Source organism: Osmerus mordax, chromosome 20, assembly GCF_038355195.1.
Source record: "Osmerus mordax isolate fOsmMor3 chromosome 20, fOsmMor3.pri, whole genome shotgun sequence".
NCBI lineage: Eukaryota > Metazoa > Chordata > Actinopteri > Osmeriformes > Osmeridae > Osmerus > Osmerus mordax.
In genome coordinates this window covers 6,144,372-6,169,787 of record NC_090069.1, presented here as the reverse complement: position 1 = coordinate 6,169,787, position 25,416 = coordinate 6,144,372, and the positions used below count along the sequence as shown (strand labels likewise).

Sequence of the window (25,416 nt, the reverse complement as noted above, 5' to 3'; positions counted from 1 at the left end):
ATTTAATGTACCTTTGAAACACAGTAAAAAAAATACTTTTAAAAAAAACTTGGAAGAATGGAAAAAAACGGACAATAATATAAATATCAGAATAATGGCCAGGTCTATTTCAAGTACATCAAAGCATGTACTCTGAACCTAAAAGTCAAAGTGGCAAAACTGAGATAAACACTTCTGTCTAGCCTGTAAATATTTTGCTTTCGGAAAACAAGGTCAGATTGAGATTGTGTCCATCTAGCCTATGTAGTAATCTTTTAAAAACAAGCCAACAAAATAAATAACATTTAGCTGAAATAAACTTGACAGTGCTACAGAGGTGTTACATAAGAGGTCACTGACATTACAAAGTAACAAACCAGAATTCCTCTCCAATTGCATGAGCTTTTGGCGGTTAGCATCATGGACAGCTCTTTCCTGTTTGGATGCTGACGGAAATTGACTTCAGCATGTCGAGAAAAATACATTCCACTTACAGGGAGGCAAATTTAACTGAATAAAATGACTTACCACTTGAATTCAAGAGTGCAATAAATACATTCTGGTGAGTGTTTAAATCTAAATTGTCTGAGCTGAGCAGCAAATGTTTACACTTGCACTGTGGATCAGCATTCACTCTCCTTAACACAGCAATTTTATAAAAGGCCTTAACTGAGTAAATTGCCAGATAATTACTGTACCGTCAATAAAGCCTCCTCTGCTCAACAAACACACCCAAATTACCTGACAATACATAAAAAATCTGAATCTGCCTTACAGCACACCTTCCTAAGGCTTGGAGACTGCCCTCTATTGACTGAGAGTGAATTTGCGTCTATGTGTCGGAGAGAGTGAAAGTGAGAGGGAGAGACAAAGAGGTCAATAAATACCATGGGAAAGACTATGAAAATATAGAAAAACAAACATCAAATAAGTAAACGTGAAAGAAAAATGCTTCCCATTTCTCACAGGTATAAATTGTCCTCCTCCTTTCTCCTCCTATGAGAGCTGGGTCAAGCTGCAAACCCACTGAAGCCTGTGACCTCACTCAGCAACAGTTGCAGCTGGTGCCTGTGGCTGTGGCAGGCTCTTTCCCCAAATAGCCGAGATGAAGGAAGTGTCGGGGTGGGTTTGGGGGATGCAAGGGAGGCTGTAGGGCTGGGGGGGGCTGGATGACTAGGGGGAAGGAGGCTAGAGGGTTAGGGGGAGGGAGGCTAGAGGGTTAGGGGGAGGGCTCTGGGGGGGCTGCAGGGGACAAGGGTTTGGGTGGGGGGACGGGGAGTCCCTGTCTGCTGCTGCTTGATCTCATTTGTGCCAAGGGGAGGGGAAAGGGGAGGAAACCAGTTCAAAACTTGATTACTACAAGCCAAAAAAAACTGTTTCACCTCTAATAGCATAAGAGAGAGAGAGGGAGAGGAAGAGGGAAAGACAGAGAGGAAAGAACAGGGGGCTTACTTGAAAAACGACTATGGTAAGGATGTGGCAATACTGATGGACTCAGTGCAAAGAGTATGCTAAAGACCATGTTCAGGTGTTCTTACAGTTGAGTTCAAGATTCCACTAAAAGTAACACTTCTACCTCTGCTGTGAATGAATGAACTTGGAACATTTTAAGGTTCCTGAAGGGACACTCCAAAAGAAAAAAAGTTTCTCTTCCATTTTTAAATGAGAACATCCAGTTTTTGAAGTCTTCCAACAGCCGGGCCGTGGACAGATTACTTAGGACACACAGGGCAAACAGACTGAGAAGAGGTGAGGGAGCCCAAAGGAGGAAGAGAGAGAGAGGGGAATTGAAAAGGTAAAAAGAGAAGAATGATGGAGTTGCAATGACTCCCTTCACCGAGAAGCCACAACTGAACCTGCCGGGGAGGCAAGGGATTTAAAGGCACTCACAGTGACAAGACAAAGTGAAGGACAAACAGTGGAGGAAAGAGAGACTTATCTGGTAAGCATCAGAGTTTCTTTCTGCACTTCCCAGATTTTGGTGGCAAAGTCTGCACTTATGAAATGATTGTTTGTGTAGTCATTACACAAAGTTCTACACAAGACAGCTGAGTCTGTGTAATGTCATATCACTTTTGTAGTAAAGGCGCTAACACAAATTCCAGACAGACTTTACAACTCTTACACTCTTCATTCATTGTGCTAATTACACCACTACAAAAGTCTCAATTTGTTGCAACTAAGTATATTAATAAGCTAACAATTACATCTGATATTTATGGACTGCTTACATTCTCAAGGATTATGAATTATCAAGGAATAGATTCATGTATACTAATTGACTGCAATAGTTGGTCCAAGCAAAGTCCTAAACATAGAAGCTTTGAGTTCAAAGGACATGACTAAAACCTGTTAGGCACACGCACATGAATGGATGTAGAAGGGGTGCTTTTGTGGTAACCTAACTCACGACTCTCACAAAATAAACTCAAGTTCAGTTAGAATATAAGGATATGAGTAAGGTGACAAACTACTATGCTAGTCATGCACAAGTCAACTACCACTTAACCCACTTCAGAGTAAGTGGACCGCATTGGGGAGTGTGAAGCAGCCTCTTTCTCACCAGCTGTGGTTTAGGAACACACAAGAGACTTGTCAGGCTTTTGAGACGAGAGGCCGACGTCTGTTTTGCGGTGCAGACTAGACGGAGTCGCATCCCTTGGCATCTGAGACTCCTCACGCATCATGCTGAGTGAGGCTGTGGCAGTGTCTCTGTGGGAGTGGGAGTTAGCTTGGTGTGTATTTTAGGGTGGGATAAGTGCAAGAGAGATCAATTAGTTTGTGTATTTGTTTGAGCATGTGTAAAAAAGAAAAGAAAAAGGGAGCTTGTTGATTGACCCACTGAGGCTTGAACTTCCAATTATACCCAAAAAGGAGGAACGCACATTCTCTTTCTCACCAATATACACGCACGTACATATGCACATATGCTCACACGTAACCCAAAACATGTGTGCCGAAACACCTCAGAACAAACCTGATAGCTGTGACAGTAAATATATTGGGCAAGTTGCCCTGACAAACTTCCTTCAGTGTTCAGCGTGTAAAGCAACACTGCAGAAAAAGAAGAGGTGAGCGGAAAAAAGGGTAATTGTCTGTTACATCATGTCTTGTTTAGAGAGAAATTCCCATGTCAAATTCAAGTGGGGCCTGGCTGGCTTTATTGTATCTAGCTCCTTAAGGGACCTGCCAACCACCTTGCCTACAAAACACTATGATATCATAGCGTACAAAATCTGTACTGCTTGGTTGGAAAATAACTGCACAATCATCTATTTTGTGTGGAGGCATATCGTTTTTTCTTAAAAGTCTGGAGCCCTGGTTTCAAAGCATAATCAAAAGGGCAGAAACCTTGACTCTGAAAGGCCAAACAGGGGCAGTAAAAAGGAGCTGCAGGACTCTCCCCCAGGATCACTCACTGTGGTCACTGACAGGGCACAGAGGGCATTTAATGGAAGACAAACTGTTGAGATATGGAGTGCCATGTGCTTTCAATAGTACTAGTTTGAACTCATACGCAAAACATCTAAAAGGTTTTTAACACTTTGACACTGAAAGAGAGGACGATGGTGGCGACAGACGTCAACAAAACTGTGAAGTAAAAAACAAACTTTTCATTAGCTTCGAGGCCTTAAAGTCCCTCTTTTTCAGACATCTGTCTTTGTGAACTGTGACCTTAGTGACATCCGTCCTTCTGCAATTTCCTCCAGCTGCCAGACAAAGATCCCCCTCATAGCTACTAATTGGCAGCAGTCTACTTCATATTTGCTCACAAATACAAAAACATTTTTTAAACGCATTATCTGTGCATGTGCATGAGTAAGGGGGGTTCTTCTGCTGTCTCCATGGGAAGTGAAATTATGAAGAAGACATCAAAGATGTGAAGGGGCCATGGTTATTAATATAGGCAGATGTGAACAGCCTGTTGGAAAGAGATGTTTACCATATAAAAAAACACACAAACACACCCATTTTTTAAGTACGAAAATGAGAGCCTGTAACATACTGTAACATATGTACTACAATTTTCTAAAAGAGGGGATCTTTTCTCATAATTTCTTTATGTACGTTTCTTTGGTTCAAAAGTAGGCATGACAACCATTCATGAAAACAATTTGCCGTTTTTATTCAAGGTAATTAAAACTAAAAAAGAAAATCTCCAATAAATTCAAGTGACTTAAACGACAAACTTCATTGAAACAAACATCATATACTTGACCACAGACCATATAAAAATTCCACTGACATGAATGTCAAGTGCAAGTGGGAAAAAGTGAGATCACACTACATTTGATAAAGGAGCACTTAAATCTGTCATTTGTCAATGAGGGTGGGGTGGACAGTTTGGGAAATACTGACACTGATGAGTTAAACAAATATGTGCCACGTGCAATAAGTTCCTGAGGTCCATGCATGCATGGTACTGTGTCTGGCTAAAGAGGGGATGGAAACCAAACATATCTAATTTCTTATCATAAATGCTCATTCTCTAGTCAGGTGAATAAATACATTTGATCAATAATGTTAGTCTACCATGTCTTTATTAGACCGAATCAGAACCACAAAAATTGGTTCTGCAGTTGAAAAACTAATTCTAACAATGATAACTTATCAAGTGAGAGCCCACTCCTTACATTATCACTTGTTGTTTAACATTCCTATCCTGTGAAAGCATTTCTTCCCATGACGCACATAGAAACCATCAAAACATGTTGCGGGACTACATTGCCAAGGCAGATAAAAAGGAAGAAATCTAATCAACATGGGTGGAGGGGGGGGGGGGGGGGGGGGTCGATCATGATGAAGGGTAATGCTTCTCTTGGCTGATTAAAGGGTGAAATAATGTGTTGATATGAGGTGCCTCCAGGCCTGTCATTTGCATCAACATGGTGCTCTCTTAGGTGAGTCTGACACACCAGTTTTATGTTTTTCCCACCTCTCCCACCTTTTCTCATCATCTCAGACTAGTTCTGACAGTGAAGCTCATCAAGATGGGGACAATACAGACCATTTCTACAATCCCACAATGGGAAGGAGGGATGCCTATAAATAACATATCTCACTTCCACCATCTATTCAGGCAAGATCCAAGAAAAACCAAAGCAGAGTAATTTTGCATAAAATCAATTTCCCCCCAAAACATGAAAACAGCTTATGGAAAACAAAATGTCATGCTTAATTACTATGAGAAGTAGATCTGAGTGAATCTACACTATGGAGGATTTCAACAAATGCAACGAGTATTTATACTTTGACATAAAGTACACCCTAGGGGGGACAGATGGAACCCAATTCCTGCATTCCTCTGCCACATTGGGCAAAAGCCTTTCTATACACCGCAACTGTTTACATTTCTCTGATGAAAATTGTATTTATTAGGCAGAAGCGTAGAACACCTGAGGGAGCTGACCGGGCACTGTGATAATGGTGGAATGTCAACAAGCTCCTTGTGCTGGTCACCGTGCAGAGCAGTGCCGATAAAGTCGGTGAAGTGCTGTATGCATGCAGGCTTGGCTTTTGTGACATTCTCTTACCTAGCAGTCGCATACAGTACAAAGACTGTAGCAGGGATTCTCATTTGGCAATATTGGAATCATTACACGTGGAATGACAGTTTTGCACATTTCTTACAGGGAATGGTGTGGGGGTAAGCAGCGAATCATATTTTGTTTTCTTTTCTCTCCCAACAGAACATCCTGATAAGAACGACTTCGCTATGTTTCTCCCTACGGTGATTCCACTGGTGCTCCTGCTTGTCAGTGGGCCAAGTTCTTCTCTACAAGGAGATGCCCAGGAGTTTGAAAGCAGAGACGAAGTCCTGGAGAGGGAGTTCCTCTACGCAGGGCGCCAGAAACGCTCCGTGACCCCTGACCCCACCTCGCAAGCTGACAAATGCTCCTACACCTTCATCGTCCCGCAGCAGAAGAACACGGGTGCTATCTGCGTCAACTCAAAGGAGCCCGAGGCGCTCCTGGAGAACCGGGTCAACAAACAGGAGCTGGAGCTCCTCAACGGCGAGCTGCAGAAGCAGCGGCGGCAGATCGAGTCGCTGCAGCAGCTGGTGGAGGTGGACGGCGGCGTGGTCAACGAGGTGAAGCTTCTGCGCAAGGAGAGCCGCAACATGAACGCCCGGGTCACTCAGCTCTACATGCAGCTGCTGCACGAGATCATCCGCAAGCGGGACAACTCCCTGGAGGTGTCGCAGTTGGAGAACCGCGTCCTCAACCACACGGCCGAGATGGGGAGGTTGGCCGCCCGCTACCGCGACCTGGAGCACAAGTATCAGCACCTCTCCGTCCTCGCGGGCAACCAGAGCGCGCTCATCGTGCAGATGGAACAGCACTGCAAACGAGGCGGACATGCATACGACATGGAGAGGGAACGGGCCCGTCCGGTTCGTCCGCAACCCCCAGTTGTCCCTCAGTTGCCCCCACAGAGGCCTGCAGTGCCTCCCATAGCAAGCAAACCCTACCAGCCACCCACCTACACCCGCAACAACAATCAGATCACCAACGAGATACAGAGCGACCAGAATTCGAAGGCACTGCCGCCGCCTCTACCAACCATGCCCACAGGCACCCACAGTCCTTCCACCACCAACAAGCCCTCTGGTGAGTACTTTTCTCCATCTTAATCTAAGAGTCCCACCACTTTCTTTGATGAGTTGAGACAGAACACCGGTAGCTGTAGGTTTAGCTGTCCAAGAAGCCAGCGACCTCAAGACAGTTAGTTCTGTCGTAATCTTCAAAGAGAACTCAAGTAAAGCCTTTGCACAAAGGACATGTGACTATGTATGAAAAGCAGAATGTGTTAACTGAGGTACAAACTTGTTCTCCTCTAGCCACAGACTTGTTGTGGATTTATGGAATTTATAGTACCATTCATATTAGATCATAAATTGTCCAACATTTTCTTAAGTGGTGCTCTACACAGAGAGACACTGAAGATCAAACATTCCAAAGAAAATACCCTTAGCTTAGCAAAGAGGCTGTTAGAAAGATATATACATTATTGCAGAAGCAGAGCAAATCATTCTCACCTCTCAAAACTCCTTCAGGCAAGGAGGAAAAACTGATGGATGTGCACAGCCATCAGACTCTAGAAAGCAGGTCTGGCTAGTAGCCTGTCAAAACACACCTCAATGCAACCATTTTTAATAAACCACTGTAAAGATCTGTCCCTGTGTCTGAATACTCGATTAACTTCAAATGAGATATAAGTAAGAACTATGGAGCTTCACAGGAAATAAATCAACAGAGAAACAAATGCCAATTCTCAAAGCACCCTAAAAACATGTCGCTCTCTTCCTGCAACAGCTCATTCCAAACTGGCCTGCATCCAAGCTCAAGTGAATCTTAGCCACTGCTTCTGTTCCCCAGTTGTTTCTTCTGACTTGGGAAATGTGGAAGGCAAATATATGAGTGCCGGTTGTACTGTTCATACAATAACAGAAGCCTAAGAGCTTTAATCAGGACACTATTATCCCATCGCAGTCACTGCAATAACTCACTTTCAAAGCACAAACACAGATATGCACCACAGCTTTCCTTTCATGATTGATACAACATCAAGCTATTAAGAGGATTTATACATGTTTAGAAACTGGTCGAAGTGCTGTCTGGTGGACAAAACCTGGGTATCAATGAATAGCAACAAATTACAACTGGATTTAGAGTTAAAAATATCATTTGTAGTCTAAAGATGAAGATTTCAATGAGTTGATCAAGGTACTTTTGTTGGAATTGTTTGAGAAAGAGGAGATGAGCTTAACAGGATTCCTACAGACAGCGGTATTCTCTGAGTCTTTCGGGTCTGAAGCTGTCAGCTTCTGTTTGACAGGTGCTGTAGAGGAACTCAGACAACACAAGTTGAGGTCCAAGGACCTTTGAAGATATTCACCAATTAGTCACCCCACCACTTAGCTTTTGACATCCATTGAGACACATGCTTATTCATCAGCCAGAGGTCTGCACTCTGGCCTGGTCCTGAATGTGGTCACAATGCCCATTTGTGTGCGCACTGACTGAACCATCTTCATTAATTGACTATATGTAATATGCTGCAGTAGATTCCCATGAAATTCAGTTTTAACTTCCCTTCTGATGAATCTGTTTAAATAGTGTTGAGAGATTGCTAGGAAGTGATGTGTTAGATACAGCTTTTCATAATCGGAACCAAGTGTTGTGTAGGATGTTGAGTGATGCTCTACAGTGCAACGGGTGAGTGGATCCGCTGCAGGGCTTGAGGCTATAATGTCTGACAAAGCTCAGCGAGAGAAAGGATTATGAAGAGGATGTATAGAGAAACAAGATTTGAGGTACTAAGAACACACTCATAGAATAGGTCTCTTCAGAAGAGCAAATAAACCTTTTATGATGCATTTTTACTGAAATGCATCATTATCTATAGCTATGGTTGCCGATCTTTCATAACAAGTCATAATGCAAAAACTATGTTCCATAGTTGAGCGTGTGCATGTAGTACTTTTCAACAGTTTATATTTGGACCTTGGCACTTGCAGTCTCTAATCTTAACCATGTGACAACGGAGAAATGTTAATGCCAGACTCAGTATTCTTAGTGCCATCCAAAGGCTTTTTCATTCTTGGGGAGCATACAGGGGATGGTTGAGGACCAAACAAGGGGCCTGGATCACAGAGATTTGATGTAATTTGTCACAGAGACTAATATCTATCCCCGGCTAAAAGTACAGCTTAGAGGATCATGTTCAGCCCTGTGTGGACTGGCTTGAAATAAAATTATATCTGGTTTTATCTCCTTCTTTATCCAAATTGTACAGCAACTGTTTATTTTACTACTGTGACAATTACTATTGCAGTTTATAGACTATTATAAATTCTACCCATGACACATCCTGTCTGTCGTAGAAATGGAATATATCAATAGACGGATTAATCAAATCGACGAAACAGGTGCATGGTTTTTGTAAAGTTATGCTCAAAATACGAGAGAACAGGAGAGAGCAACAGTTTCAAAGTCATTTGCATTGGCAGTTTGGCAAGGACACGGCTTGCTAACAGGGGCTGGCAGACACTGTGGAAAAAATCGAGCAACCCCAATGATTCATGAGGCGCGATGAGGATTTGAGTCCTAGGTATATGAAAATGACAACACCTTTCCAACCACAGCGGGGGGAAAAAGCAAGAAAGGCCAAAAGCCGGAAGACAGAAAATGGGTGAGGGTGAAGTCGGCCTGGCCTGATCACTCAGTAACTATCAATCACATTTGATAGAAGCCAGACACATCCTGACTGAGGGCCTGGTTTTAGATAGGATCAGAGATTTATAGTAGAACAGCACGGTAGTTCCCCGAGGTGTGTGCTGATTGGTGACAAGCTTAGAGTGAGTGTGCCTGCTTAGGGGATATCAAATGCAGACAGATGCTTGCATGCAACTGAATGAGCATAAACTTAGACACTTCAGGAGGGGCAGGCACACAGCTCAGCTGCAATAGTCCCCCCCCCCCCCCCCCCATCTCTGAAGTTTAGTCAACTTGTTTTTACACAGCAGGCTCTAAATCACTTCAGTCAAGAGCAAGCGATAAAACAGTGGAAAAACCAGCTAGTAAATACACAAGAAGATCTCTGTGTTAGGATCTAGCTTGTATTCATGAAGATATTCAAGGGAAATGTTAAACCAGAGACAAATTAGATTTGTCAGACCTATTTGTATTGGCAGTAGGTGACTGTGAAGCACAAATGGAGGTCGACTACTAGTCCAATTAGCTAAAATCTCTAAATCATCTATACTCTCCAAAATACTGGAGAAACAGGTAATAACAGTTACATCATGAGTGTCTCTGTAATTGAGCTTAACACTGATTGTTCCCAGTTGCTGGCACAGAGACTAAACCACACAAAGTGGAGAGAGAGTGTGTGTGTGTGTTAAGGAGGTGGGGCATGATGCCACAGCACGCTGTGTGGGCATCATCATTTGGAAAAACTGCCCTGTGAGAATACCCGCAGGAACCAAATCGTGCCAAATGTTCCCAGACAAGGTGAAAAAAATAAACCCACACACCATCTTTTAGTGCTGAGATTATGGGCGGACAGCAGGAGGCTGCCAACAGTAGGAGAGAACATGGAAACAATAGCCTGCAGGATGCGGTCTCAGACACCGGAATGGAAAGTTTTGAAAGTGGTGATTCCCTCAGGTTGTCAAGCAGACTTTTAAAAAAGCAATGTTTGAGCTCTTGTAGACCATGCACACACTCACTTAACAGATATAGTATTTCTGCTGAATGCCTGAGCAAACAAGCTCATTTGTGATTCTAAGCACCGAAGCACAATATCAATTATTTCAGTTACACTTGCTACATATACATAGCTGCAGTAGACATGAAGTCATAATCAAAACAGCCACGCAATAACTCCACAGGTCAAACCGGAAAATCAACCCAAGCCTAAACAAAACATGACAACGGTTAGAAAAAGATGTCACTGAACAGCAGTGTTTCCATAAGCACCCAAAGCCAGGGAGGAGAGGTAGTGAGAGAGTAAGACCTCAGTAGTGTCAACATTTATGGTTACTTACTACAGTGGTCTGCGAGTTCACATTCTGTAACCTTTTCCAAATTTAGTGATCATTTCTCTGAATAAGGATGTTGTAACGGTTGTATGCCCCTTAACATAGCCTAACATTTAGTTAGCACTCAAGTCTTGGAATTCAGCCTAGTCTAATTGAAAGGAACCTACAGTTTTCTACCGTTTTATTAACGACAATCACAGCGGTGCCATTGAAAGAGGACCTGCTAATCTATATGGATGGTGAAGAGTGCTGCAAAAAAAGTCTGGAGCTACCTCTTTCTGCAGCCCTCATGCCAGTGTTTTTCTTGGCTAGATTTTGACTACAGGCAGCTAGTCTCCCATCTTGAAACACAGCCAATGTCAATTCTGTCAATTTGTCGAGGGAGAGTAAAAAGAGTGGGAGTCCCTAGGATTTCTGAGAGTGGGGAGGAGGGAACCATACGACCAGAGTATTAGCAAACTATACAGGTGGGTGTTTTGTAAGGGGGTTTCCAGGTTGCATCAGGTGTGCTCTTCTGGGGTAGGTTGGAAGCCTTATGACTGTACAGAAGGTTCTGCATTTGAAATTGAAATGATGTCTCTCCTCACAGGAGAGGCTACAGTATTCAAACCATACAAGCTCTCTGTATAATGTTAGAAAGGATAGTGCACAAACATATCACTTGATATGAAATCTATCTAGAAATATTAAACATGTTCAGCTCCAAAGAAAAACCTTGCTACACTGCTCTGAACGAGTATTCCCAACCGTTCTTCCACAGGTCCCTTCAAAGACTGTCTTCAAGCTCTGGAGGATGGCCACACAGCCACCGGGATGTATCTGGTGAAGCCAGAGAATGCCAACCGACTCATGCAGGTTTGGTGCGACCAGAGGCATGACCCTGGTGGCTGGACTGTCATACAGAGACGCCAGGATGGCTCTGTCAACTTCTTCAGGAACTGGGAAACTTACAAGGTAACTAAACCTCTGGGATACACAGTGTATGCGGCTTGATCAAACACACCAAGTATGTATTATTCCTCTATGAAGATATTAACCAACAATAAATTATAGTTCTCCATCTTACATCGATGGGACTGAGACCTAAAGAAAAATGTAACAAGATATTTGTTGAATTAGGAACCCTTATTGGGTTTTATGAGCCGTAGAGAATATTAAATGAATACTTTACAGTATTTCAGGTTGTTTATATAGTTACTTATTTGATTACTCAAACATGAGATAATATAACATACAGTATCCGATAAGGTCCACACCATCAAATTCAATCCACATTTTTTACGTGAACTCATATGTGTGATATGTGGCTTTCCCCATTTCGCCAGGGGTTGGAACCAGTATGACATAATACATGCACAAACATTTTGTGGTTTAAGATTTACATCCTGCAGGCCAAAGGGGCGGACAGGCCTATTTGGATTTCTTCCCCACCCCTTTAAACTCCAGTCCGAGGACACAACAGATAATTTACAAGACACCTCATGCCTCTCCTCTTCTGAATACGAGGCCCTTTAAGTCACAAATTACACACTCAGAGCTGGCGAAGGGAAAAGGCTCCCTTCTGATTCAATCCATGTGTGGTTTATTGGGAGACACACAAGCACAGGGAGAGTACAGTATGTCTTTCCAATCATTGCCAATGCCATTGTGCAGCCTTTTCTTTATCTCACCAACATACTAGAATGACACCTGTGCTGTAATCCATGCATTAAACAAGATGAATGACATGGGCGACATGAGTGACTTGCATGTGTTTATCTATTGGGTGGATGCCTCTACTGTAATTGGCACAAATATCTCTTTCCCCTTACACATTTTGTAATGAAAAACCTATATTTAAACTTTTCTTTTTTGACTTTACACCATCACAGACAGGCTTTGGCAACATCGATGGTGAGTACTGGTTAGGCCTCGAGAACATCTACTGGCTGACCAACCAGGGCACCTACAAGTTGCTGGTAATGCTGGAAGACTGGTCTGGCCGGAAGACCTTTGCAGAGTACGCAAGCTTCCGTTTGGAGTCCGAGGCAGACTTCTACAAGCTAAGGGTGGGACGTTACCACGGCAATGCTGGTGACTCCCTCACCTGGCACAATGGCAAGCAGTTTACCACCTTGGACAGGGATCACGATGTCTACACAGGTGAGCACAAAAGAATATCGGCATCAGCTACTTTAACTGTGAGGAGCCAGCAGGGACAGGGATTCAAAGCGTATACGTGCTTACAGGTCAATCACAGAATTGCATATATGAATGTTGTTAGCATGATGGTTTATTGCCTCTCACTTTGTAGTCCTTTGATAGTCAAAGTAACACTCAAGTCAAGTATACCTGATAATCTTTGAGGTTTCTCTAAGTGTCTCTAAGCGCTAAGCCTGCCAGCAAAGATGATCAACGGTTACCTCATGTCTAAAATACAACTTGCCATTAAAAAAAGCATTACAGCACAATTCAACATTAAAGGAGTATTGACAGGTAATAAGCCAATGACAGATAATGAATGACTACAAACTTTCTAGTAGGCATGAACAGGACAGCCTTAGGTCCCCTCATGGTTAGTCTCACTTTATAGACCTGACTCAACTACCGGTATTTCAGAAGCCCAGAGTTGCACTGAAAGCAACAAAGTGGAGAATACAGATTGTTTTTTAAAGATGATGCGGGCACTGATGAACAGAGGACTAGCCCAAAAGTACTCAAGTTGATATTGAAATTGGTATTAGTGGAAGACTGTTGCACTGACTAAACAAATAATTTTTCCTCTCCAGGTAACTGTGCCCACTACCAGAAAGGCGGTTGGTGGTACAATGCCTGTGCCCACTCCAACCTGAACGGCGTGTGGTACCGGGGTGGACACTACCGTAGCCGCTATCAAGATGGGGTATACTGGGCAGAGTTCAGAGGCGGGGCTTACTCTCTCAAGAAAGTGTCCATGATGATTCGTCCCAATCAGAACACCTTCCATTAAAATCACAGAAGCAGAAAGAAAATGAATCGCAATGAAACCTTTTTTTGATGGGCATTCTCTCCCTCCCATGTGATCCCTTTTTCAAATATTGAGAATAGGTGTAATTCATTTCCGCTTGTCTTGGCTTTTTTTCAACTTCTTTGAACGGTGTGCTTTTATGCTTAATACGTATCCAGATGATAGCAAAAAAGTGCAATGGCCGCGTAGGCGTGTTGTGAAAATCTGTAGTATTTTACTTTCATCTGCAGGCATTCAACCCTCTACGCAGAACTAGTCAAACATTTTCTGGAGATGCAGGGTCAAATGGTTTATGTTTTTTTCCCTTTAACTAACAGTTAAATTCTCTACGAACATACAAAACTATTGCGACTATAGACAAAAGACCCCGGTGTTCCGTGATCTTGCTGTCCCAAGTGACAGACTCGTAGAAATGCATGAATGAATGAATGAATGAATGAGAAACAGATAGCACTGGTATCTTTCTTGTTCAGTTGCTGACCAAAGATACCTGTAAAAAGTGTTTTTTTTAGTACATTTTTGATTGTGAGATAAATATGGAAATATGATATTGTCTTTGTATTGTCGATGAAGAATAAACACACAGTTGTGAATCTCTACATAGAACATTTTTGATAGTTGGAGCTTTCACTTGATTGTTTCATGAATTCTGTTTTACAATATGCTTCTAAGTTCAAGGAAATATGACACTTTTTGGTGACCTTTTCAAAAACACTTATTGGTACTAGTTCTTCTTCTCCACCAACATAAAGAAGCATGGATTTTTTTGGTCAGATAACTGCTATCCATCTATTTATCTCCAAAGAGATATTTCCCTTCAGTTTCCTGAAATTCACTTTCACCCATGCTATGTCAAATTTTGCTTAAATAGTCAACATCAAAAATGTCCATGGCAGAGAGGAGACAAAGGCAGTTAAGTTGTTTTCTCCATTCAAGGACTCTTAGGAATTTCCTGAGGGGAGGGAAGGGTGTCATGAGGTTCAAGAAAGGGTATCGTTATGAAAAAAAAACTAGTTCTTTGCCCCTAAAACTCACAACGCTTGGAGAGACATCATCGCTGTGTCTCAGTGAGCTATTAGAGAGAAATTAGGTCAACCAATCCATTCAGCTTCTCATTGACATGGTGGGTGAATCCCAGAGAGAGGTTTATGTTGCGGATGGCAAGATAAGGTCTAAAGACGGTGATGGGGACTACGCCCATTCACATTCCTTACGATCACAAAGTCTAGAGTAAATGTGTAGATTAAGGTTACTGTAGAAGTATCCTTTCAAGGGTCCACACACACACATTTTAATGGTGTAAGGGCCCTACATATCTAACAAAACCATCATACAAAAGGACACTGGACCAAGCCAACTTACAACCCCTGAAAATGATAATGTCCTTTAATGTGATGCAAAGTTGGGATAGAAATGAAGAGACATTAAGAACACTGTGGCAGCGTCACAGATTACACTAATGAGTTCAATTGCTCTGTGAATCCTTTGCATGCCCCATTTTGCCTTAACATGAGACCTACAAAGACCTGACTACCATGACATATTGTTACAACATTATCATGATCGGGGGTATTTTCAATGTTATCCATTGTTTAAGTCTTCTTTGTACATAAGTTGTTTTAAGATTATTTTTTTAATATAATGTATCAATATAATGTGTACTATCAGAGCCTTGCAATAAACTATGTACAGCCAACTGTTTTGGTCAAAGTTATCATTTTAAACATTGCTAATACAACTTGAATCACAGATTGATTGATTTGGCAAGGCCAAGTACATTCTAATATGTACCTGCATTTATATCCATTGTTGAAGATAATTGAAAACAATCCTGTCTCAAATAAAGCAGCAAGAAATGTAATAAAATGGTGCTTATGAATTTCTTGCGTGCTATGAGGGGGGGGGGGGATCAGTAATGCAGGTTACCATGGACGCAACCCCCACCACCACCACCACCACCACCTTCATTTTCTTAGTTTCCATGGTTCTAAACAGGCCAACGCAGAGCCACAATAACCCAAAAGTATCCAGAACAGACATCACATTAAAAAGGCGATTGAAGGGAGCGGGTTAACCTTCCTGTCACTCAAACGCTCGACCAGTCAAAGCTCTATTCTTATCCCTCATCTTGGCTGTCATGGCGACCTCAGTTTCCAAAGAGCTGGGAGACAGAAATTGCTCTAGTATCATAAATGCCTGGAAAACTCGTTAAAAAGGGGGAAGGCCTCGCACACAAAGCAAAAAATAATAAAATATATATATATACTTTGCACTCTGCGACATGTGCAGTCAATCGAATGGTCTGTGTAGCGCCTGGTTTTTCTTCTCAACGTAATTGTGCCAGGAACAACCAAGCCAAGGTTTCTCTTCTATTGACCAATTCACTTCAAAAGCTCTGGCCACTGAAGGGGAATGAAGACAGGGTCATTTTAAACACTGTTTAAAGTAAACAAGGGATGATATACCTGATTCAAGATGGATGACATACACTTATCCAAGGCAGTAACATGCAAACAATAATGTTATTGTTTCTCCAAAGAAGGGGCACAGATTATAGACTGGTCATGGTTTAGAAATGCACACAGTATGCTCAAATGATCAGAACTGACTCATTAATGTTATTAATATAAGTTCACAGCGGAGGTACTGCAGGTGGGACAAATGGGCTTTTGATAAACCCCTAAAAGCAGTGAGACTTTGCTTCATGTAAGGATTTCCATATTTTGAACCTGACAATGAATAGAAAAACAAGGCCAGGAAAAGTGACTTGAAACTCAACAGACTCAATGTCCCTGTACTTGGCACATTAAGGTGGCTAGCATTACCAGTCACACAGCTACTGGACGTCACTCCAGGCCAAATGTGGACACTACAGGTACATAACACTCCCAGGGTACACTGAAAGGTCAAATAACATTCAACTCAAGCTTCCAATTCATGAATTATCCATCTTATCCAGGAATAACACGGAAATTGGATTTCCTTCTGTAAAAGGATTGCCACCCTGACGGAGATGAGAAAAACATAAAACGGCAAATACGGGAATTATAAAATGATGGAATGTGTTTTGGAAGAAAGCTGAAAAGTCTGTTCACTCCCATTACTTTTGGCCTCTAAATGCGCTCACCTGGAATCATTTGGTTTTAATCTTACATTTCGAGGCCTCTAGGCTTTGATAACAGGACAGGTTGATAGCACAAACTGCTAAAAACGTGAACAGCACACGTGCAGGACGCAAAGGCTGTGCTGATTCTTAGGTGCGAAGAAAATGATTCCCCTCTGAGTCTTTCATGAGAAGAATGAAGAGGCTCGTGGGACACGCACAATTCTAACACCATTTCTCCCTAACGTCGAGTAACTATGTGGATAGGAAGAAATAATGTCTGTTTCAGTGTGTGTGTGTGTGTGTGTACCAATAGAGACAGTGTGAAGGTGAGTGTGCTTGTATGGTGGTGACAGCTCAATCAATAAATGTGCATCTCTTTATGCAATGTGCCTCCTGTGAATAGAGGACATGAGTCAACATTGATGGGCAGAGTAAACCTGAAATCCCAGTGTCTTGGCATCAACACAGACAGGCAAGCAAGTTGGTAGTGGCAGTCTTGACTGAGCCACACAGGGTGAGGCTGTCAGTCACACAAGGCATAAACCCGACCTTTGACCCAGCCAGGCACGAAGCCCATAGCCCACCAGGCCTCCCCTCTGAAGGCTGCCAACACTTCCCACACAACAAAGAGACCAGTGGGGGAGCTTCATACCGGTTTGAATAATATCATCCGAGGAGGATTAATAAAGAAAACAAATTCATTAAGACCACTGGGGGGTTCTGTGAGATGGCTCCAACATGCCGTTTGACCAGAGTCATTAAAATGCCAGTCTATGGGTGCCCGGAAACTCTGGATGACCCTTTATGAAACCGGAATTAAAAAGTAGGTCGAGTAAGAACGGCAAGTTTACAACCCACTGGATCCTGCATGGTTCACTCCTACGTGCTACCAATACCGTATAATCTACCGTATAACTGTTAAACAATCACCCATCTTTAACCCTTTAAGTTGTCACAGATTACCTTTCTGACGTCTCAACAGGACTGGGTCTGCTCATTACTAGGTGAATGCGTGCATGACTCATTGGGTGTGCTTTGCCTTCGGCAAGGGCACAACCTTTGTTCTCTCACATATATATTATTATTATTTTTATTTCTTTTTGCCCCCCTAAAACTCAGTCAATATTTGGCCTACATAGACAACCTAGGTGTCAAAAGTTTCGTCTTGGAAGCGATTGAGTTGCTTCTATTGGGATTTAAGTTCCGTTGCATGGTTTAAGTGGAAATTAAGTTTTTGTGGCGAAAAGTGAAGCTAACGGTGGCTAACTTGCTAGCCACAGTCAATGACGCTACTTACGTCACTAACGTCACGAAAACTTGCGTGACTACCTCTAGCAGAACATTAGTTTAGCAGCTCGTTAACTTCTGGGAGATAGCTAAGTAACTGCTTTACTGCAAGGGAGCTGCAGAAACGCCACAAGCAAAGAGGCCAGGGTGATAACTATTTACTAATTTTACTTTGTGATATGACACACAATTGTGACGTGTAATGTACAATATAAGCTGATTTTATTAAGGAAGTACATCTACTTTTGGAAACAGTAGTCTACTATTTCACTGAAGTATTAGCATCATGACATTAGCCTCTGTTGCCCGGGCAACACATACTACAGTGGTCTATGATGCATCTGTTTTCAATCGTTAAAATAAACATTCCTCACAAATACATTTTCGTTGTAGGATTTATTATGACATTACATTACAAGTAAACGATTTGTGGGTGAAATTATCATTACCTGTGGTTTCAAACCAGTGTTGCTCACTGCAAGGCTGTAGCCTACGCGAGACATTACAAAAACATCTACACAGCTGTTTAGGAAGTCAAACGGCGACAGAACATGTTCGGCACTCCCCTTACTTAAATCAAAAGTCTATCTAACTACTAACTTTAACTTCATTGCCACAGCCTAAACTTTGTCAATCTGTTCATGAAAATAATTAATTTCAGGCTAAACCGTACAACGGAACGTTAAATCAAATTCAACCAACGCAATCGCTACCAAGACGAACACAGCAGTAGTCTACTGTACTGTACAATTTACCGGGGCAGCATCTCCACACAGGGCTATATCGCACTTGGCGTTGTTACTGACAATGATCGCTACCAGTGAGCTTTTTATGAAAGCGATTTTCCACTAAATAAATGTCAAGCTTATTTACGTTTTTGGGGGCATATTTTCAGTTAGCAGATGGTACTGTTTGAATCGCGATTCCATCTACTACTGCCGGTAACGTCGTAGAATAATCTTCAAAGGGGGTTCTTTATTCATGAATGAATGCAATATGAATAGGCTAAATGCCTTAAAATATCACGAGAAGGGAAAAACTTAAAAGGACGTTTAAATCATAGAGATTAGGTCAATTTTTACACCGGTCTGCCAAATGTATTCGTTTTGATTCAACGATGAGGCTGCCTCTTGCAGGGGAAATGAGAATACATCTATTTCATTCTACACTTCACTCGTATTTTCAGTTGTAAATGAGCAGAAAAAAAATTCTTTTAAATCTATGTAATCTTTATAAATAACAAGTATGCATTTTTATATAAAATATACAGAAATATCAGTTGTAAAAATGTCATCCAAAAACGGACCCCTGTGCAACCGACGCAAGCAAGCACACCCTACAATTTCCCCAGAAATTGTACCCTCTCTAGTTTACATTCTTTTTTGCTTTTGGGATTTTACCTTGCGCTATGGTCTCTTTTTCTGGTCTTGGTACAGTGAATTCCCTGTCCTTGGGAGCACACTTCTAAAGATGAGCATGTTTCCACGGCTCTTTTATAAGATATGCTCCACAAAGACAAAATCTCTGCCAGACCGATTTTTAAATGGGATGGAACCTCAAACATCTTCAATAGATATCTCAGCGTAGATGTCCATTCACATATTCTGGTAAATCACAATAGCAGCAATGTGGGGGGAATTGACATCCTTTGTAATTCTTTCCATGGTTTCCTAGGTTACTTCCTCATCTGCTTTGCATTATAAATGTATATTGCTGTTTGAAGATAGAAAAAAATATTCTGGTGGATGATGGAAAACAAAGAATGTACTGATACAATCTGTGAATCTGTCTTTCATATTATGTCCAACTCCACTGAGCTTTATTGCTATATTGTGATTAACCCCGTTGGCTGTATGTTCATTTCAACAGAACCCTAAAGAATGCTCTATTTTGCAAAATAGAGCCCTTCAGGTCTACAAAGAGTTAATTAGACAACTGTGACTCACTGATCACAAAAGGACACAGGTAAAAGCATAGACATAGAGATACAGATAGATTGAGTGGGCCTATCAGTATCCATTTAACAGTGCACATGCTAATACTCTGTTCATGCCATCTATTCCCGTCCCACAGATGATGTCTAGCGGAAAATGTCTGACCTGCGTTTTATGGTCCAGCAAAAAAAGTCTGGAATAAAAACCGCAGCAGCACCTCCAGTCAGATCAAATATCACACTGTATTCTGATATACAATCTTAACTAAGTGTGTTTCTATCAAAAATATATAACTATATATATACACTGTTATTCCTTCAAGCTCATGGGTTAAAGACAGGTCAGAAAAGGCAAAGAGAATTATTAAAGTGTTGACGTTGAAAAGCAGCCCGGAGAAGTAAAAATTGAGCATGAAGACAGCTCGGACTGCTGGTGGCCATTTTACTACAAACTACAGGCTGAGACCTCTCCCTCTTGGAAAGTTGAAAGGAGTTTGCAATGAGAGCAAAGGAAAAGCATAGCAAAAAATAAAGACTTACCGAGGTAGGGGATGCAGGGCACCATCTTGAGTGAGCGGATGTACTCCCTCATCCGTGTGTAGTTCTCTTCCTTGGACGTCAGAAAGTCCAATTTCTCAAATGTGGCCTTGTCCTTTCGGCTGATCAGCTAGCAAGAGACCCAAGAAAACCCCAATCAGATTGCTATTCATGTCACAAACAGACGTGCTCAATTTTGTTGGTACCCTTCCACAAAAAACTAAGAATGCACAATTTCTTCAGAAATAACTTGAAACTGAGTCATTGGCATCCACCATTGTTTATATTTAATAGAAATCAGACTGCTTTTGCGTTACAACTTAATTTTGTAAATAATAAAACAAATAAAATGGCATAGATAAATAAGATGGGACCCTCAACTAATATGTAGTTGCACAACCTTTAGTTGCACAACCTTTAGAGGCAATCAATGCAATCAAATGTTTTCAGTAGCTCTCAATTAAACTTCTTTACCAGGTACTTTGGCCCACTTTTCCTGAGCAAACCGCTCCAGCTGTCTCAAGTTTGAAGGGTGCCTTCTCCATACTGCAAATTTCAGCTCTATAGGATTCAGATCAGGACTGAAAGGCCACTTCAGAACAGTCCAATGTTTTTATCCAATCTTGGGTGATTTTAGCCATGTGTTTTGGGTCATTATCCTGTTCGAGGACCCATGACCTGCGACTGAGACAGAGCTTTCCGACACAGCACGTTTTGTTCCAGAATTCCTTGATAGTCTTGAGAGTTGATTGTCCTGCACAGATTCAAGGCACCCTGTGCCAGTTCGCAGCAAATCAGCCCCAAAACATAACCGAGCCTCCTCCATGTTTCCCTGTAGGTCTTCTATTCTTTGAATGCTTAATATTTTCCTCTGCGAACATAGACTTCAACTTCAGCTTTATTTATCCTTCAAAAGGAAATTAGTGTGCAGCAGGGGTCAGAAACACACACAAACACAGAACAGCATCGCCAAATGCCAACAACATTATACAACACAGAACACACAATAGAGACACACCTTCCCCCAAACCCAATGACAGGGTCCAATTGGGACAGTAACCTACAACATGAAGCCATCATAATGGCCATTAAATCTAGATGTCAGCCAAGTGAATTTAGGTTCCTAATAGCCACAGGAGTGAAGGTTAAAGCGGCGACCTGAAGGGAGCAAATTAAACTATCCGAAAAGTGGGTGATCAGGGCAGTTAAAAATTTGTTTAGCCTTACCCATAACCCGTTTATCATATTTAACCATCAGTCATAGTGACCCACCGTCGTATTGCGACAACTTTACCGCATACAAAAACAAAGTGAAGCATTTTCTTTTAACTGTTGGGCTGTCTCAGACCCCCTACATTGCGAAGGTTAAAAGAAAATTATTTTCATTTGTTTTTGTATTGGGTAAAATTGGGTAAACACAACGATGGTTCGTTATGAACCTTTGGGTCATGTGACCCGAAGGCAGCACAAGGGATATCTTGCAACTGATGAACTGACCACCTTATGTGACATGCCAAAAAGCTCCAGTTTTGACTCATCTGTCCAAAGGACATTCTCCCAGAAGGATTGTGGCGTGTCAATATGCATTTTAGCAAATTCCAGTCTGGCTTTTGTTTCTCTTTCAAGAGTACTCCTGGGTCTCTATGGAGGCCACTTTCACTAAAAAAGCGACGGATGGTGCACCTAGAAACTGACATGCCTTCACCTTGGAGTTCAGCTTGTATCTCTTTGGCAGTCATCCTTGGTTCTTTTCCTGCCCTTCGCACTATCCTTCTGTTCAATCTGGGGTCGATTTTCCTCTAGCGGCCGCGCTCAGGGAGGTGAGCTGCAGTTCCATAGACCTTGAACTTCTTAACCCTTGTGCTGCCTTCGGGTCACATGACCCAAAGGCTCACAACAAACCATCATTGTGTTTACTCAATTTTAACCAATACAAAAACAAATAAATAGCATTTCCTTTAACCTTCACAATGTGGGGGGTCTGAGACAGCCCGATGGTTAAAAGGAAATTCCTCACTTTGTTTTTGTATGCGGTAAAGTTGTCCCAATACGATGGTCGGTCACAATGACTGATGGGTCAGAATGACCCGAAGATAACACAAGGGTTAATAACATTTGCAACTGCTGTCATAGAAACATAAAGCTGATTGAAGATGGGCTTGTAACCTTTACCATAGTTGTCTATTAGTTCCTTTCTGATCTCTTCACACAACTCTCTCTTTTGCTTTCTCTGGTCCATGTTCAGGGTGGTGCACACAGTGACACCAAACAGCACAGTGACCATTTTCCTATTTAAATAGGCCCGAATGACTGATTGCAAGATCGTAGACATGTGTTATACTAATTAAAGAAACAAATTGTTTTGGAAGATCACATACCAAATGCTTGCAAGTGCAACATGATGCAATAGCTTTTCATTTCATCAAGTTTCCGGAGGAATTCATTATTTCATTGAGCTGTAAGCGTACCAACAAATTTGAGCATGACTGTATTAACTTTCATTTCTCAGCATTCAATTGCCTTTTTGAAGGGAAAACTGAGATTCCCAATCATTAAAAACCTTACGATTTGCCATAGATTGACCAGCTACTGATTACACTGACATATTGATCACTTGATCGATGGCAGAAGGCTGCGGTCCATCAGGACCAAAACCTCACGCCATAAGAACAGTTTCTTTCCATCCGCTGTTGGCCTCTTCAACAAGGCCAAGGGCTCACACTGACTTTAAAGACTTAACCACAATCTGCACAATGACACCTTGCCACATTTCAATTTGCATTATTTGTATCTTTTGTACTATTTGTATTTTTTGTACTATCTGTATTTTTAGATTGTAAATTATGGGTTCTTTATATTTTATTTTTATTCTAAATCCCCTTAGTATTAGCTAAACTTTGTTCCTTTTGTATAATTAGACCACATATTTAAGTTTTAAGATTCCTATATGTTTAATGTATGCACCTTCCTGACAAAGTAAATTCCTTGTCTGTGCAAACTTTCATGACGATTAAAACCCTTTCTGATTTCTAAAGAGTGCTTTGCAACACCACTGAACATCACTGACACCTACGAAATTCTAATCACATGTGGAGGGCCCAACTTCCAGAACATAGAGAAATGTTTGCCACTCAAAGTTGGATGATCAGATAGTATTTGAGGGGATATTGAGCTTAAAGACTTCAGAGCGCAGACTATCTGGGGGATTCACGCAGGCTGCTCTATTTAACTACTTGGAAGAGAGTTATCACTATGACATCATCTCACCATCTGCTGCCTGCAGCTGTGCTGCCTCCCTGAGAGTATCCAACTATATGTTCAGGAGCCACACCTGGCACTAGTGCCATCTTTGTTTTGCCTACTTTATGTACTGTGTATAGTTCAGTGGTTAGAGAGTGGTAAAACCAGTTAAGGTTGCAATAGTCCACATGATGTTGTATTTGGGTTTTAATGTATTGAAATTAGTTTGAAGCTCACATTTCACCATCTTAGTTATAGGAGCGCTTATAATGACATCTGTAATCCCTCATTTGTTTAGTGCCAATTTGCATCTCCTTGACTTTCAGCATTACAGCATAAGCGTTGTATAAAAAACACAGAGAAAGCAGGGACATATTTTGGTGGGAGCAGCTTTGAAGTGGTCTTCATTTCCTTCAACAGTACGCTCCAGCAATACCACTACCAATACCACCAGCACCCCCAGCTTCATATGTAACTAGTTATTTTTTGCAATTAGGTTCTGATTTCTGCTTTTTGTCTAAGGGTGGAAAGGAAATAAGTTGGGGCCAATGTTCAGGAAAATCGTCACCAGTGTCTTTGAAGTAACTGCCTGGTGTCTGAAGTTGAATCTGGGCAGTGGATTGCTTGAAATGGATGACTAGTCCACCGAAGGTCTTCCAGGATGACACTGAAATGTACTTTTGACTCCACTTAGATCCATGCTCACATTAAAAGAAAATGTTACCAGACACCTGAAAATCCTTGAATCCAAGTTTGGTGGGTGATAAACTGAGATGGTAGAATGATCGATAGCCATAGTTAGTGTGTTTGTGTGAGTGTGTCGGCAATATGGTGGAATATTGACTTGAGCACAAAAGGTGAAACTGAAATGGCTCCTCTCTCCCATCGAGAGTGGAGATTTTCATCTTTCCCTCCCATTGGATGGATTCTGCTTCGTCTTGAAGGCTACGTTAATTATTAACCACCGAAACACATGTATACCTGCTGTTTGTCTGTTCCCTTAAATCAGGTCATTACCATCAAGACTGCTATGTGGATGGAGAAAAGCAAAACCCTCTTTGGGCAGGGTCCAGAGAAATAAAGGGAGCTCGGGATCCATGACTGGAGCTAGCTGGCTTAACAAAACATGTATGCAGGCCCAGCACAGACATTGGGGCAGGAAAATTGTGCATTAAGGCAGTCTCCAGAGTTCTGCAGGTCTAGGACCACATGCAACGGCCCACTCTCAGACACGCACTCAAAAAGTCACACATTCCGCTTAAACATATACACACACACACACACACACACACACACAAGATTATACACAACCAATATTAAACCTGCTGCTGTTACAGACAACACAAAAACAAGTCTCCCTAGACCAGGGGTACTCAATTAGAAACCCAAAAGGTCCACTAACCAAATTTCCATTCAGTCAAGGGTCCGGAACAATGATGGTTTATTTTTGTGGTCCTTACCTCAGAGTTCTGGGGGTAATTTTGTTTAAAGTGTCCATGCTTTGTGTCATAGTGACCATAGCCGTGGGAACATAGGATATTTTATCGGGGGGTGCTGCTGGGGGGGGGGGTTCTTAATGTTGCGGGGCGGTAGGGATGGACTGGGAGTAAAAATAGGTCATGCACATTCTGTTTGATGTGATGCTAGTTCATGAGAACGCTAGGATACTTAATGCGAGCGCTCGTAGCACGCAAGACCATTTATTTTGCCTTTATTTGAGCACAAAGTAGTTTTTTGAGCTTTATGTAAAATGAACATAGCCATTTTTCAATTGGTAAAACCTTGTCTAGTGAAGGTGATGT

The 25,416-nt window shown here is 41.8% G+C and overlaps 2 protein-coding genes across 3 annotated transcripts in view; one reads left to right on the top strand and one right to left on the bottom strand.

Annotated features, from left to right (window-relative positions):
- Window positions 1-25,416, bottom strand: part of LOC136964503 (ras-specific guanine nucleotide-releasing factor RalGPS1-like) — a 127,045-nt gene that overhangs the window by 48,453 nt on the left and 53,176 nt on the right. For both annotated transcript variants that reach the window (XM_067258654.1, XM_067258655.1), the window contains exon 8: window positions 20,378-20,504. In XM_067258654.1, coding sequence (XP_067114755.1) covers window positions 20,378-20,504 — 127 coding nt within the window. The remainder of the gene's footprint in view (window positions 1-20,377; window positions 20,505-25,416) is intronic.
- Window positions 1,527-15,207, top strand: angptl2a (angiopoietin-like 2a). Its single transcript, XM_067258058.1, has 5 exons — window positions 1,527-1,921; window positions 5,670-6,590; window positions 11,286-11,479; window positions 12,397-12,667; window positions 13,294-15,207. The coding sequence occupies exons 2-5, from the start codon at window positions 5,696-5,698 to the stop codon at window positions 13,491-13,493; spliced, it is 1,560 nt and encodes a 519-aa protein (XP_067114159.1). The 5' UTR covers window positions 1,527-1,921; window positions 5,670-5,695; the 3' UTR covers window positions 13,494-15,207.